This window comes from Alosa alosa, chromosome 10 (assembly GCF_017589495.1).
Source record: "Alosa alosa isolate M-15738 ecotype Scorff River chromosome 10, AALO_Geno_1.1, whole genome shotgun sequence".
In the NCBI taxonomy this organism is placed as follows: Eukaryota; Metazoa; Chordata; class Actinopteri; order Clupeiformes; family Clupeidae; genus Alosa; species Alosa alosa.
In genome coordinates this window covers 26,285,923-26,302,866 of record NC_063198.1, presented here as the reverse complement: position 1 = coordinate 26,302,866, position 16,944 = coordinate 26,285,923, and the positions used below count along the sequence as shown (strand labels likewise).

General features: G+C 39.6%; 1 protein-coding gene across 2 annotated transcripts; it reads left to right on the top strand.

The window, feature by feature from the left end:
• The first annotated feature begins 2,744 nt into the window (after positions 1 to 2,744).
• LOC125301504 (mitochondrial carnitine/acylcarnitine carrier protein-like) lies at positions 2,745 to 16,944 on the top strand. Of its 2 annotated transcripts, XM_048253980.1 has the most exons (16): positions 2,745 to 3,179; positions 5,442 to 5,534; positions 5,650 to 5,777; positions 5,999 to 6,089; positions 6,275 to 6,392; positions 7,974 to 8,047; positions 13,013 to 13,286; positions 13,709 to 13,741; positions 14,217 to 14,356; positions 14,640 to 14,746; positions 14,930 to 15,083; positions 15,180 to 15,281; positions 15,619 to 15,693; positions 15,795 to 15,860; positions 16,261 to 16,399; positions 16,572 to 16,944. In XM_048253980.1, exons 1-16 carry the CDS (start codon positions 3,075 to 3,077, stop codon positions 16,694 to 16,696), a joined length of 1,824 nt encoding a protein of 607 aa, XP_048109937.1. In that variant the 5' UTR covers positions 2,745 to 3,074; the 3' UTR covers positions 16,697 to 16,944. The 2 variants fall into 2 exon arrangements, with proteins under 2 accessions (XP_048109937.1, XP_048109936.1); XM_048253979.1 differs by lacking the exons at positions 13,013 to 13,286; positions 13,709 to 13,741; positions 14,217 to 14,356; ... (5 more) ...; positions 16,261 to 16,399; positions 16,572 to 16,944 and adding exons at positions 8,345 to 8,454; positions 8,672 to 8,796; positions 11,250 to 12,024 and having other exon boundaries at positions 2,756 to 3,179; positions 7,974 to 8,046.

Here is a 16,944-nt window from a genome sequence, read left to right as displayed (position 1 = left end):
GCCCCAGCCAGTTGCGCCACAGCTGGGGCCTCCTTTTTAGTTTTGATGGTTTCATGCTCTCATGTGCCAGCAATTCACTGCACACCACACATTGGGGTTTCGGTCCCATTTTGTCCTCAATTTAAGTGAATCCATATTATTTTTTAACCCACAAGCTCCGTGACCCACCCAGTACGGTTCTGCGACCCACTTTTGGGTCCCGACCCACCAGTTAAGAAACACTGAGTTAAAGGTCATTCAATGAAACATTCTATATTCTGTGTGATTGGTGTTTTGTGTCAGGGTCTACATGAACTCTGGATACTGTGAGATTCCTCTTATTCCTGTAGTGAAGGCAGGCAAACAAGTGATTTGTGGGTTTGGCAAGTACCCACAAGCAGAGGGACCATATGGAGTCTTCACCTATGACATCGTCCTAAACAAGGCTGCAGTCTGCCGCCTTGCTGTCATAATCTCTCTGTCCCCTTTGACCGAAATGTGTATGAGAACTACTATGGTTTGGGTATTTTTGATCTAAAACAAGCTTGTGATGCTGCTCTGCTGAAAAGAATGTACTCCGCAGACCAGCAGTCTTTCAAGAGGCGGGTAGCAAATGGTGCTGAGATTAGTATGATGGATAAGGGTTACACCATCAAAGGAACCATGTCTCAAAGTGCTGGTGCATACATAATAGGCTAATACATATGAAGGGTTCAGATGCAAAAGCCTCTAAATGCCACCTACGTCAAAAATGAGATAAAGATGGTGAGTGAATGCTCTCCTCACATAGTATACGTTAATCAAATAATTTAACTTCAAAACACACCAAATAACACTCTCTTCCTGGTCTGAAATATCGATTTCTATGCAAAAACCTATAGGAACCGGATTTTAAATGCTCATTTAAAAGAAATGTGGTCAGACGGATTTAGAGGGTTTTGCATCTGAACTCTTCATATATTGAAAGATTAAGTGACATAATGGGTCGTAATTTAAATGCTGGGAAAAGTCTAAAGCTTGTCTAGCTTGTTCAATAACTGCTATATTCCATTTGCAAATGTATACCATGAGAAAGATCCTAAGACAGCAGTGGGTTAGTTAAAGGCCTCAAAAAGAGTCACACCACATGATGTTGTTAGTCTGCATGATAACTTTGCCAAGCATTTAAATTAGGAATTGTAATACTTTCATGAATATGTTGTTCCTTTGTTACATAATTGAAGAATAAATAGACAAAAGCTTTAGTGAGCTAATTCAGTTATTCAGTTTTATCACTGATTTATTTTTCACAAGATGAAATTGAACCTTGACTCTGTTTCAGTAGTCATTGTGTGCTTCTGTGCAGAAATAAAGCAAAACAGAATTGCATGTACTTTTCTCCATATTCATGTAGACCTCTTCACTTGTGTCAACAATTGGATATAAGAAAACATTATTCTTACAGCTTTCATTGATAAATTGTGATAATGCCAGCATGATTAAATCAAACTTGTTACTGAAAAGACATACCTTCAAGGTGATGGCAATTTTGATACCATAGCTTTAATAGAGACCCAGTCAGACCAATAGTATGAAAAATCAGGAACAGAGTTTATTTACAATGATGCGCATCAAGGGAGAGACAGCATGACTTCACCTAAAGATCCATCAGCTGCTCTAACTAGACAAGGAAATAGTTAGAGTTTAAGTATCCTTCCAGGCTGACGGGAGATGGCGTTGGTCATCCCATCTCACGTGGACTACACTGAATCAGACCCTGATTAGTGGCAGCCTGGCAATTAAGGTATATTAAGTTGTCCCTAACATACTGGGTTAGGCTGATGGGAAGTGTTAATAATCCAATATCAGTTCTTAGAGATTGCTGAGAGTACCAAAAAGAATCAAAAGGGTTTGGTTGGAACATCAACAGTACAGCAGAACAATATGGAATTAAAGAACTAAAATTTAGTCCTTCATTGGTTCTAAGTGCTGTTCCTCCATGGATTCTCCCATCACCAGAGGTTAACAGCGAATTACTGAAAGGTAAAAAAGAGCACCCAAATGAAAAAAGTTTTGCAGCATACTGCCAGGGATATTTAAAAACATCATTCTATGGATATGTTCAAATATATACTGATGGATCAAAAGATCCACAAAATGGGCATTGTGGTATTGGGATGTATATCCCAGAATTTAATAAAAGAGAGGGATATTAAATAACTGTTTGTCTGTATATTCTATTGAAATGACTGGGTTAATAACAGCCCTAGGTGGATCGAAGAGGTTAAGCCATTGAGAAGTGTAATCTGTACAGATTCCATGGCAGCTTTACATAGCCTAGACACAGGTCACTCATCAAGGGAAGACTTGATTATTGAAATAAAATATTTGTTATTGCAGCTCAGAAATCTTGGAATTAGTATTCAATTTTGTTGGGTTCCAGCTCAAGTGCCAAGTGCCAAGAAAATGAAGATGTGGAGCATGTACTGTTTACTTGTGAGAAGTATAATGGTAATAGAGTGGTCTGGCACATGGAAGGGGATAACTCAATTCATGACATACTTGAGGAAAAGGGCATGACAAGGGAGAGACTTAAAGCTTTATTTATTTATCTTAATAATACTGATATAATGAGAAGAGTATAATTATAATTATTCTCAATTTTTTGTTTGTTTTTGTTTTGTTTATTTTGAATTAACATACGCCTAGACTCCATGACGTTCATGGTATTACACACTCCTGTACAGTTGGTGGCGGTATACTTCAAAAAAGTAATCTGCCAAGAAACAGAAGAAGAAGAAGTAGGTGAAAGGTCTGTGTGTTGGGTACTTTGACAGCAGTAAGGTGCTTTTGAAGAGCGTTGGATTTGGATTTTTACTGTGTCAGAAGTAATCGTAGAACGGGTTAGCAAGTGTATTACTTCCCAAGTTTGCCATTCCGACTTTTCTTACAGTCTGAAATAGATGTAAAAAGCAAAGTTCATTAGCTAAATAACATTAGCTAGAACACAGCTCTAGCCAAGCATCAACGTTATTGACGTTAGGCTTCTTGTCAACATTGAATTGTATTCAGTTAGCAGCTAAGCATTTTGGTGACCAGCTAACCTACGTACGAAGATGTCTAAGCAACCGCAACCTATCAGCCCTGTGAAGAACTTCTTTGCAGGGGGTTTCGGAGGTGTTTGTCTGGTGTTTGCTGGTCATCCACTCGACACCATTAAGGTAACCTTAAGTTTACGTTAATGTGACAACTGTTCTTGTCTGGTCTAACGCGTGAGCTGACTCAGCTTCAGGTTTAGTTAACTATCGATACAGTTATGGAATAGCTGCTATTGGAAAATGTCGTTGGTGATGTTATGAAACCCAAACTTGACGTGAAACATATGCCTGTGAAGTAAACTCTTTTCAGTGTATTTTCTTGAAGTCTAAAATAACACTACCTGTTTAACCAGAGCCCGTGGTTTAACTAACATGTTGTTAACCTTTGACCCATTTCCATTCTATCTGTCATAATGTCATTTGAATGGTAAAGCTTAGGTCTAGATATATTGTAGTGCTGTCAAACGATTAAAATTTTTTAATCACGATTAATCGCTGAATTCATATAGTTAATCACGATTAATCACATATTTTATCATATGATTAAAATTCTATTATTTTGCATTTCTGAACTTTCCAGGAGTCCATATTAACAAAAAAACAATTATTGTTTATCTTGATTGGGATTCAAATGAAAGCAAAGCAAGTTACTTTATTAACGGAACTTTAAGACATAGGTCTATTTGATTATTTCAAATCAAATTTCAAAAGATGTGCAGCAGACCTGAGTTAACACAATATATTCTTCAGAAATATAGCTGATATAAACTGAAATAAATGCTACTGCAGAAGTGTATGCACAAAATGGGCCTACACATTATAAAGAGCATAACAAACAGAAAATATTATATTCATACTATATTCATTATCTTTGAGTTCAGTTGAAAATAAGGAACTTTTCAACATGAGTGCATTGCCATTTTATAGGCCTACAGTCTATGGTGCACTGTCACTTGCCACACACATCTACGCCGAAGTTTTTAACAGGCAAACACTGGATGGACAATGGATTTTATGGAGCAGCGACCAAATATAACTGAATCGTGATTACACAGCTGCAAAGTGCGATGCTGGTGTGCGGAGTTGTATTGAAAAGAATGGAATCTAATGTAAATGAATGTCGAAAGCAGAGTGCATCGCAAATAGTAGCAGCCAAACAGGAACGTTGATAACAGAACAAGTGACGGTGAAAAAATATTTGGCGGCACACAACTAATGCGTCAGCCTAGGCTACTCTGTGGCCGGCTCGTTAGCCGCACCAAGTGTGTGCAGCATGCCTTTACGTAGCCTACTAAAGGCGCATCATAAAGATACATTTGATCTGCATCTGAATCACGCCCCATAGGTCTATGGAGCTGTACCCATCAAAATCCACTTTTCTCGGGATATAATTTTTATTCAAGTAATAAATATTGTATTCGAAAGGGGAGACAAAGACAATACACTTGGTTGAGTATTATATTTTTTAAAGTCACTTAATTGTTCTAAAAAGCCTTTCAAACGTGTCAATGACGTCATTCATTAGCATGATCATAGCATAGCATCAATGCTAGCGTGTTATGGGCAACAACGACCCAACCTGTAAGAAAACGAAAGGACATGACTCCCGGATTATTTTACTTTTGATTGATAATCCATATCCATTTTGTGAAAAATAAAATAAAATCTGAGGGTTTCAGTTGTTAAATAGGTGAAAACAATAAATGTAGCCATGTAGCTCGCCCGCGATCGCCATCTAGGTGAACTCTGGTGAACTGCAGCCAAATTCGGTTTGTATGGGATTAATAGAGAGTGGGGAGGCTCTCTGTAGATGGGCTCTGTTAACATCATATAATTGAAAGACAGCTAGTAATCACACGTTGACGTTACATCTAGTTATTAATTCACAGGACATTCAATCATTTTACTAACACGGCAGTTATGAAGAATTGTGTTTATGTAACTTACTCATGTCTTAACGATGTACATAACCAACATTATTCGTTTGCAATACCCCATGTATTATACAAATTTGGTTTTGGTCAGTGCGTATTGTTTAGTTTCCGGTCTGGCTAGATCGGTGTGGTGTTGTAGTTGTTCTAACGTTACTAGTTGTTGCAACAGCATGTGAAAAAACTACAAAGTTTGTTACACCAAAATAAACGTTAATCTCGCGATAAAAAAATTGACGCTGTTAAAATAGGTTTCCGTTAACGCCGTTAATAACGCGTTTAACTGACAGCACTAATATATTGTCATTATCTACGTTAAGTTGTAAAGTTAACGTTAGCTTACTATTCAGTTATCATACCTTACATCTGTTCCTAATAGTGTCAAAGTGAATATAGATAATGTAGCCTTGTGTAGCAGGTGGCTTAGTAATCTGCTTGGTGTAACTGTTCTTAGGTGCGTATACAAACCCAAACGAAACCAGCTCCGGGCCAATCACCTCTTTATGCTGGTACTTTTGATTGTTTCAAGCAGACGCTTGCCAAAGAGGTAAGTGCGCGAATTAATGAATGAATGAAGACAACAGTAACATGAAACTTATGTTATACACAATTTTTGCATCCCTGAATTGTCTATTATTAATCTTTCACCATCTTTTACTTAGGGTGTCAAGGGGCTCTATAAAGGCATGGCCGCTCCTATCATAGGGGTAACGCCCATGTTTGCAGTTTGCTTTTTTGGCTTTGGTTTAGGGAAGAAACTACAACAGAAAACTCCAGATGACATCCTGACGTAAGTGACTTTTGTATGTGTCAAAGTTCACTTGCATTGGTCTAAATGAACACAATAAAATTGCTACAGTAGGCTATGTCTTTCTGACCCAAGTATAGGCCTAATTGTTTAGCAAGTAATGTTCTCCTGCAGATTTTGTTGTTAATTACTTAAGACTATTTTCAGTCTTCACTATTTTATTTATTACTCAGGGCTTTTGTATGTATTCTTGTGTATCTTAGGTATCCTCAACTTTTTGCAGCTGGAATGTTGTCAGGTGTCTTCACCACTGCCATTATGGCACCAGGGGAGCGTATCAAGTGTCTACTACAGGTAAGACAGACACACAGCTGGTAATGTGTGGGAACTCTCGAAACTAATATAATGTAACATTATTATGGTTATGATTAAATACTGTATGTTATACTTTGGAGATATTCAGTGTTTAAATTACATCACAATAAGATTGTATGCATGATTTGTCTGTTCATAGATTACTTATTCATTTATGAACCTAGATCCAAGCAGCTTCAGGTAGCGTGAAATACAACGGGCCCATGGACTGTGTGAAGCAACTCTACAAAGAGAGTGGAATCCGGGGAATCTACAAAGGCACAGCATTGACCCTCATGAGAGGTAACACCTCCAACCTTGTAGTCTCTTTTGGCACTCTCGTGCTTGTTTTAAGGTGTTGTGCTGTACCACGCTAGCCCATTTCTCCTTTCAGGGAGATACTAGTCTGGAACACCATAGTTCACTTGCGTTTCTCGTCGAGAAGGGATGACGTTACAGTTTCGAAATCGAAAGTGTCTTTGGACAACAGTAGTAGCACAACAGTAGTAGCAATGCCTGCAAACATCAAAAATTGCAGTCAGAAGAATGTGCAAATGGTAGGCTCATATACATTGTTTCCTGACTACTGATGCTGTTTATTGTCAGTTTGTAAAGTTTAGGCAAAGTAGGAAGTAACGTCAGGAATCCATGGTCAATGTGATTGGTTAGGCTGGATCACTGATTTCAAAGTTAACACTATGTCTACGCCCATCACCATGCCATCACCATGCCAGTGCAGGGGTCTTCAACCTCGCTCGACTCAAATTAAAGATGATTGGCTGCCGAGGGCCAATCTAATTTCTGTCAAATCAAATGTGCATTTACAGGGGAAACCATATAGCCAACCCCGAGGAAACTGACTTCCCAAACAGCATTTTCTTTGCATGTAATGGCTAGGGAAAACAAGCGTGGTGAGGGGTGGGACTCGGCCCTCAGCAGCCAATCTGCTTTAATTTGAGTCGAGCGCTTAGACCCTTAGGCCCCGCTGTGGCAGCCCCAGGCACTAATAGAAACAAAGTTCTTTCCAATTTTTCAATGATTTTTCTATTTAATGTTGAGCAGGAAAAAAAAACACGATTTTAGAAAAATTAATCCAATTTTCCCATTTTTCATTCATTTACAATAGAAGATTGAACTGATGAGCGTTACACCGACCCCATGGTGATTACATAATTGCATGAAGATTCCTGGGTAGCCTGTGTGTATTTTATAAACAAATAGAAAGCGTCTGTTCTGTTTATGTTTATGTAGCCTATCTGACGTTTTTCATTTTTGGAAGAGGAAAAAAAATGCTTCAGATAAAATAGTTTGGTGGACCCCCTGTAGTAGCTCCGCAGACCCCCGGTTGAAGATCAATGTTGTAGTGGAATCAGCCTTGACTTTCTTACAACATGATTGCTCCTTGACCTCACTTTGGGATGGTGTTCATCATTAATGATGCTGTGAAGAAAATTCTGTTTCCCCAGTGTTATTAATGGTTATTTATAGTAGTATTTTGATATTTGATGAAGGATGGTGTAGGCTGATAAAGTTAGATTTTTTACAATTATGTACGATCTCTTGCACGGCTATGAAACTTTTGTACATGGGGTCATTCCATGTCTAATCACCTAAAGGCTCACAGATCACCCTCCAAGAAAAATCTGACAAAATTCACAGGTTCTTCTATACCCAACTTGCAATAATTGTTTTGAAAAGTAAAAGGGGCTGTCAATGGACACCATACATCTACATTCCTGACCTTTTGACCCTTACCATTATGCAAATGTTCACATATTGATAGATTTGTGCACGTCATCAAAGTATATGTGCAGCATAAGCCTCTTGTGCCATTGGGCGAATGAAACATTGACTGAATTATCGACAGTCTTTTCTCTGCTTCAGATATACCAGCCAGTGGGATGTATTTTATGACGTATGAGTGGCTTAAACACATCCTAACACCAGAGGGAAGGAGGTGAGCATTCATGCCATGCCGCAATCACTCAGTAATGACCAAAGATTCTAGAACAGAAATCTGTTCTAGAATCTTTGGTAATGACTGTTATGTATGCAGACATTACCTTACTTATGCATGACATGAACTTGCACCAGCTGAGACTTCTGAGAAACTGTGTATAAACCAAATGTCATAAATAATATAAAATATGTAATGGCATTTTTTAAGAGGTGGCAAGTGGGATCACTGTGGTTTCCATGGTATCTGAGTTTTACTTATTTGTTTACTTGTGTGTTGTTTGTTTGTGTTTGTGCAGCCCCTCTGAGCTCAGTGTGCCGAGTGTTTTGTTTGCTGGAGGCATGGCTGGGATATTCAACTGGGCTGTGGCCATTCCTCCTGATGTGCTCAAGTCCCGCTTCCAGACAGGTTGGTTGTGTAGATATGCTGAGGTGGGGGTGGGTGGGTAATACGTTGGTGTGTGTGTACTTGTTTTACAAGCAGAGCTGATGGACTGGGTAATAATGCAACCAAAGTGTGTTAGTGAGCACACCTGAATGATCAGTCAGCGTTTTGGTCTGTGTGTGTGTGTGTGTTTGTGTGTGCATGCGTGTGTTTATGCTGTAATATTGAAACTTTTTTCCAGCTCCTGAGGGGAAGTATCCCAATGGCTTCCGTGATGTTCTGCGGGAACTCATAAGAGAAGAAGGCATTGGGTCACTCTACAAGGGCTTCACAGCCGTCATGATCCGAGCTTTCCCAGCCAATGCTGTAAGTATGCCTGCCATCAGCATCCATCAAGCCAGATATACCGTTTACAGTATAGTACGTAGCCTGGGTGGAACCATCTGGAAAGCTAGATATACCGTTTACAGTACAGTACGTAGCCTTGGTGAAACCATCTGGAAAGCTAGATATACCGTTTACAGTATAGTACGTAGCCTGGGTGGAACCATCTGGAAAGCTAGATATACCGTTTACAGTATAGTACGTAGCCTGGGTGAAACCATCTGGAAAGGATCCCATTGATGCCGTTTCCGAACTTGCCGTTTTATGACTTCCAGAGATGTAACCAGCAGTGAAATTAAACTTAAATTAGTGTATTAAACTCTATCTGAATCGTTTCAGAGGTGCAGCACAAACATCTTGCTTTTAAACAAAGGTTTTAAACGCAGTTGTGAACTCAATTCCAAAGAAATAACACGTTCCTGGTTTCTTGGTGATTCGGAAATGGACGTCAATGGGCTTCTTTCCCACCTGAACTGCAGAGCAAATTCAAATTTACTAACAGATTAGTCTGGGTTCACCTAGGTTAGTACCGGTATATACAGCTTAAACCTACATGAAAACATGAAGATGAAAAGCATTCAGTGTAGGCTTCAAATCAGGGTCGTCAATGATGATGAAGAAGTAGCTAAGTAAGATAGTGACTGGTCCCCTTGTTATTGTGTCTTGTGCACCCTCTCATCTGTGCCATGTTTTTTAAAATGATGTTAAAGAAGTTGAAGCCATATATCACTTGTACTTGTGCTTCAGTTTGACTCGATTCTGCCCATGTATTTGTATGTGTGCATGTGAACAACAGCTGAGAAGCTGGGGTACTTTGCAGGACTGTTCATATTCACTGACACACTGCAGACATACTGTATGTTGGAGGATTTACTGACATCCACGTTCCAGGTCACATGCCCTCATCAAAATAACGTTGCCATGGTATTGCTGATCTGGGTATTCATAAAGCATTTTATCTCACTGCTAAGAGTACTCCTAAATCCTAAAACCCTTTTAGCTAGGAGTTTTCTCTTAAAATCTATTCACAAAGCTGCTGAGGAAAATGACAACTCCTAAGGTAAGATACGAGCTTGGTTGCTATAGTTAATGTCATTTCTCATGCACAAGCTTGATTGGAGTGACCCCCATGATTGGCTGATGAGTGACATGTCAGTGCTGGTGAGAAGGCATACACTACCGGTCAAGTTTTACAAAACCAATAAATTTTTCCAGTTTTTTATTGAAATCCAAGTCCAAGCAATAGCTTGACATGTTACAAAGGTAAGGCTGATGCTGAACTGCCAGAAGTAAAAAAAAAAGGTAAGGTTACCCAAAACTGAAAACTAATGGTATGCGCCTAGTTGGTCAGGGGTTCATCCTACAGCAAGATAATGACCCAAAGCGTAAGTCCAAGCTATGCCAGAACTACCTTAGGAAAAAAGGAGATGGTAAGCTTGAAAACATGAGTGTCTAGCACAGTCTTAAACCCCAAAACATGAGTGTCTAGCACAGTCTTAAACCCCAAAACATGAGTGTCTAGCACAGTCTTAAACCCTAAAACATGAGTGTCAAGCACAGTCTTAAACCCCATCGAAAAACTTTTGACCAAAACTTTTGACCAGTAGTGTAGCTCCATGAGTATCGTGAAGGACGAGAGATAAATAAATAGATAAAGACTATTACAAAGCAAAGAGCATAATAATAGAATATACTACGGATTGATGCAATGTCTGCAACATTTTTTTAAATAAATTTGTATGAAGACACGTTTGCATTGATTTACAATGAAGTGTTATAGTTTAAATCTTGACAATGAATGGTTTAGTTGTTGTTGTTGGTGTTATTGCATCCTTTGCCATGCACAATTATTCCCTTGCGATTGAGATCTCCTCTAACTGATTCTGCATGTGCATTTCAAAACATTGCGATGTGGAATGCTACAAACAGCTACTTACAATTGTTTCTTAATAGCTCTTACTGAGTTAGGAGTCCTCTCAAAATACTACTTTAGGCTACTTGAGGCACTAAAATGCTTTGTGAATTACCCTTAGTAAAAAAAAATAGACACCTAAAGTTACAACTGACACACCCATTATTTTTAGGAGCTTCTCCTAAATCTGCAGTCAGGCGCTACTTTTAGTCTTAAGATTCTTCGTGATTACAGGCCCTGAACTGTAAACCTGGTAAAATCCTCTTAAATGCGAGTGTACTCTTCCAGTGGTGATTCCTCTTGCCTGTTTCAAGTTGTTTTTGAGCTCTCTGGGAACAGGAGATGAACCCACAATTTTGGGCAGTGGCAGTGTCTTGCAAATCATCCGTGAACTTAGCTCTCTCTCTCTCTCTTTCTCTCTCTCTCTCTCTCTCTCTCTCTGTATCTCTCTCTCTCACACACACACACACACACACACACACACACACACACACACTATAATGGTTGTTTCCTTGTTCCTCAGGCATGTTTCCTGGGCTTTGAATTGGCCATGAAGTTCCTGAACTGGGCAGCACCAAATCTGTGACCCCAAAGAAGAGCCACGGTTTAGAGGTCATGGTGCTACATTGACAGTATCAGCCTCCAAACAAACAGACAGAAACACACACACACACACACACACACACACACACACACACGTGCTCTGAGCCAAGCGGATACTACGTACTGCTGCTCTTTGGATGGGAGAGACTAGATGTTGCAGAGAACCTATGGCAGTTGCTGTTATCAGTATATTTGCGCACACACAGAAAGAAAAACCAAAATAATTATGGTCACTATGGGCAATGCTTTTGTTTATCTTGTAAGATTGTGTAATGCTAAGGACATGAGGAGTGGAATTAATGTGCCTTACATTTACTTACAGTTGGCCAGTCTCTGCCTTTCAGGGTGTTTTTTTTTTCAGCTGTTTCTGTGTGTGCACATTGTGGATTACATTATGGGACACATTGTGGGATCTGTTTTTTTTTTTTTTTTTATCGGTTTTGTGTGTGTGCTTGTGTCCTGTGTTGTTTTTAATCACAGTTTGCCTGTAAGAAATGCCTTATACATCTAAAAACAAAAGCCCATCCTAGAAAACCACCCTTTTGGGTGCTAGCTGTTAATGACTAATTTTATCAGTCTGTCCTATTCAATAAAACTGCAGGGCTGTTATTGTTTGTACCTCAGTGAAGGTACATACCTTGTTGTGTATTCCTTTTTCACAGCAAGTATGTAAATAAATCACCTCCTTGACTTTACATCCATGCTTTCTGTGATTCATTGAATGTACTGGGAGGTGAAAATTGTAATATAGGCTACTGTATATTGATTTTTTTTTTTTTTTTGCCATGCTATATTTTTGCACATTATTTATATTCACATATATTCATGTATACAACAAAATGATGCACAGATACAAAACGTTAAGCTTTAGCTTGTTTCATATAATGTGTTCAGCTGTCTGTGTACCCTTCATTCACAGCTCAAGTCACAATAAAACATGTTCTTTATTCAAATTTTACACACCTACAGATCAGTGATACTCTAATAATATATGTTAGAGGAAAAGGAACAATAGTTTGGACGGGTCTTAATTAAATTTGATTTACAAGTGGTTGACCCACAACACGTGATCAATACTTTCCACTACGTTGTATGTCTAAATATGGAAACTGGCAGTCCTTTCCCAGCCGAACGCGGGAGTCAATGGGGTGGGTCTTCCCAGGGGGCATAAAATACATGATAATGGAACACCATGCACTCGGATGAGACACTCTCAATTTTGCTATCTTTTCTATTGTCCTATATTCTTGTGCCTGCTTGTAAGTAGTATACGAGGTATGCGCGTTTAGACACTTCTTTATTCATGGAAACTTGTGGTTCCGCTCTTTTCGTATTGTTTTGACATCCCGCTTGACAGATGATGCTGCTGCAGAGGTCTCCGGGAAAAAAGACAGAAGAACCTCTTGAGGAAACTTAAAGGCACTTAGTTTTTGGAACTTCGCCTGGCTGGTGAAGAGGTTTAAAACTTAATCAGTTCTACTAAACAGAAAGGGTATGATAAATTGCGTTTAACGGGCAAAGAGGAGGCGTTCTAAATTATGGCAAAGAGTCGGGTGTTGTTTTGAAAAGACAATACAACATTTGCCAAGGAAACGTTTTTTGTGTGTGTGTGGTGACTTTCAAGTGGTATAGGCCTAGTCTATGTGTGAGTTTATGGGATAACTTCTGGAACGAGAAGTAATCATGAGTATTGAGATACCAGCTGGTTTAACGGACTTATTGAAAGGCTATACTGTGGAGGTGCTTCGATCCAGACCACCGGACCTGGTGGAGTTTGCCATTCAATATTTCAGCCGTCTGAAAGAAAGTAACACTTCGCGTCCAACTTCTCGGCCACTCAACCTTACCCAGTCGCAGACTGAGCGCAAAGTGGTATCGTTCGAGGAGGATGCGCAACCAAGCGAGCTCAGTGCAGATGAAGAGGACGACGAGTTTTCCGACGAACTCCACTTTAAACGTGCGTACCATTCATGTTATAAATAAGGTGTAGACCTATATGGCAACATATTTAATGAACCCCTGAACCTACTAATTCACATGCAATCAGCACGCTTAAGTGAGACTGTGCATTATGAAACGTGCGCACAGCAGCATAACCAATTGGAATCTCCTGATCCCAGTGAAAGAGTTCATTTGTCCTATGGGGATTACCAGTTTGAATTGCCTTTTAAAAAGAAAGTCACTCCAGATTTGTCACATGATATTATTGCCTCTTCATGTCTGCCCTCGATTAGAGATCAGAATCTGCATAATGCGGTTTACTTTGTCCTAGACTATTTTAGAATTGTATCCAGGAAAATTACTGGCTGTAGGCTGAGCAGGAAATTGCATTACAACATTATAATGAACACATGTATATTTTTTGTTATCTTTTCAAAGCTCCTCCTCCAAAGTTCAACCGTCGAGTATCTGGTAAGTCAGTTTATTAGTGATAGCCTGATATCCTATTAACAGGCTACATAGGACTACTTGTTTTCATGTTCACCCAGTGCTGTAGTTGGATTGTACATTTATAACTGATATGGCAGAATAAATTACTGGAATCCTGTAACACGGCCAATCCCAGTAGCCTAGGCCTACTATTGATATCAGTAAAATGCAATGCATTGTAAAACACACTTTAACAGTGTTTTCTTAACCCTGGCACTGGTAGTCAGTGTGGGTCCATATTTTCTCCACCGCAACCTCTCATTGTGCTAGATCTGTGCTCTGTGTGTGTTCCCCTCCCCCTTTCAATAGTGCTTGTTGGCCTACATCTGATTTAGAACATGTGCAATGCCATCTCATGGTCCTGTGACTTAAATGTTATTTCAATATTTTGTGTGGTTTTCCCTTCCACGTGATCTTAGTGTGTGATTTTAATGAAGTCTCATTATGTTTCACACAGTGTGTGCTGAGGCATATAACCCAGATGACGACGTGGACGATGGCAATGAACCACGCATAGTTCATCCCAAAGCTGACCAGCAACGGCAGAGGCTACAGGAGGCCTGTAAAGACATCCTGCTGTTTAAAACCCTCGATCCGGTGAGACCCTTAGATCTTCACGCTTTGTCCTTTTTGGATGTTTTTTTTAAACAACAACAAATAGCCTATAATGTAAAAATCTGGGAAGTTACTATACTTGAACAGGAGTCAGGCAGGTCAGAATTGAACTTTCAAATGAGAATGCAAGTGCAAAGATGTGTCTATCCTAGTGTTGTCGTAAAGGCAGACAGTAGGCTACTTCTAGAGAGAAACCATTGGGAGGGTCAGAGAAGTGTTGATCAGTTATGAAGGCATCAAACACAAGCAGACTGTTCTTTTTTAGGAGCAGTTCTCTGAAGTCCTGGATGCTATGTTTGAGGTGCTTGTCAAGCCTGAGGAGCATATAATAGACCAAGGGGATGATGGGGACAACTTCTACGTCATCGAACGGTTTGTGACTTTGTGGCGATTCAGAAGTCTGAGTCGAGCTGCTATATTGTTTGGAGAAATAGATGTTTATGTACATGACAAAGCACAATGATAACTGATGTCATTCTATGTGTAATTCTGTCTTGTAGTACTATGTAGTACCATGAATGTGTTTTTTCTTGTTGGATAATTTTTCTGTTGCAGGGGGGTGTATGATATTCTGGTAAAAAAGGATGGAGTAAATATCTGTGTGGGTAAATATGACAACAAAGGCAGCTTTGGGGAGCTGGCCCTCATGTATAACACACCACGGGCTGCCACTATCATTGCTAAACAGCAGGGGGCACTGTGGGCTCTGGTGAGAGACATTGCAACCTTACTGTATGTGACTCCATAAGTAGGCCTACAGCTTGGCTGTAGTGTAGTGTGTGACATACTTGTGTATGTTTTCCAGGACCGTGCCACATTCCACAGGCTGATTGTTAGAAATAACGCCAACAAGAGGAAAATGTATGAGGCCTTTGTTGAAAGTGTACCTCTTCTCAAGAGTCTTGAGGTGCTGACTCTGTTTTTTAGTATGTGTGTGTGTGTGTGTAGGGGAGCACTGACTTGGCTCTGACTGTCTGTTTTATTGACAATGCCCTGTCTCTTTTCATACTCGAGTTATATTAAATGGTTATAAATCCATGATTTCAAATCGACATATTTCCTGACCTGATAAATGTAAAGATTAGGATGAAAGTGTTGTGAATATGACAGAGCAATTTAATTTGAAAATGCAAAGCAGACCACAAGATTTTTTTTATTAATTGTTATTGTATGTTAATAGACTGGGATTATTATGAATCTTCATTGTATTGCAAACTTTTCTGCCTTGTCCTCATCTTACTTAGTTGTCTGAACGAATGAAGATTGTGGATGTGTTGGGAATGAAATCCTTTAAAGATGGAGAGCTGATTATCTCGCAGGTACTGCCATTTCATTTGCTAAATGCATTAAGGCATGAATGCTTGTATGGTCTCAAAATCTTTTGTATCTGTTGTGTGCAAAATGTTTTCTTTTCTTTCAGGGGGATGAGGCTCATTGTTTTTACATTGTGGAGTCTGGTGTCGTGAAGATTATGATGAAGAGCAAAGTAAAACAAGAGTTTCCCCTTTTTTCATGTCTAGTCAGAGCATGTCTCATTTAACAACATAAATAAAAATGAAATGAAATGAATTTGCCATGTCTTGAAGAGATGTCAAGAAAGAGAGAATGTGCTATGAAAGTTCACATTCAGTCACATTCTGTCCTTATTTGGCAAGCTGCTGTACATTCCTGCTTTCTAAGAGTCAGAAGCAGTGTGAAACTTGGTGGTTTGACTTTGGATCATACAGCTTTCCAAATTTGGAGATTTCTAAGCCGATTCGACATCATGGCAGTGAATTATAAAAAAAACTATAGTGTGGTTGGTGGTTGGGATAGGGGGGTGTCAGGCTAGAGATTACGGGTTTGGGGGACTAGTTGCAAGCTTTAAGCCTTGTGTTTTTCTTTAGACCAAGGCAGGTCCAATGGCCAATGAGGAAGTCGAGATTGCCCGTTGTTCCAGGGGCCAGTATTTTGGGGAGCTGGCACTAGTCACTAATAAGCCACGTGCTGCATCTGTGTATGCAGTGGGAGAGACCAAGTGCTTGGGTAAGAGTTTCACGTAAACATGCATAAACAAGAGGCTGAAGTCTGTTATTTTTATTCCAGCCTAGAGCTGTCACTTGCTGTGTGCTAGTTTCAATATCATGAAATCCATAACAAAACTACTTGAAGGTTAACAATGGTAATTCATTCTTTTCTGTTCTCTTTCCTCTGTCAGTGATGGATGTGCAGGCATTTGAGCGTCTGCTTGGTTCCTGTAAGGAGATCATGAAGAGAAATATTGCTTCCTACGAGGAGCAGCTAGTGGCCCTCTTTGGCTCCAGTGCTGACTTGCGGAACTAGCCTACGGATTTAAATTTTTGCAATGTCGTGACAGGCAACCTTTTTTGTAACATGAAACAGCTTAATTTGATCTTTTGTTTGTTCCAACAGTGTGTCTTTACAGAGAATAACCTAAATTGTAGGATTTAAAGCAACACCAAAGAGTTTTTTGTACCTTCAAATATTGTTTCCAAAATCGTTTTAGTGGTTCATCAACTCGTAACAGGGTGAACGGCACTTCTGCATTCTCTTCGCGACCCTCTATCGGC

Excerpts from the sequence above, each read along its gene's own strand:
- LOC125301504 (XM_048253980.1), top strand. The coding sequence starts at position 3,075 with ATGTCTAAGCAACCGCAACCTATCAGCCCTGTGAAGAACTTCTTTGCA. Across the intron at positions 13,742-14,216 it reads GTTCAACCGTCGAGTATCTG|TGTGTGCTGAGGCATATAAC; the intron begins GTAAGTCAGTTT and ends TGTTTCACACAG. Across the intron at positions 15,861-16,260 it reads AGATTATGATGAAGAGCAAA|ACCAAGGCAGGTCCAATGGC; the intron begins GTAAAACAAGAG and ends GTTTTTCTTTAG.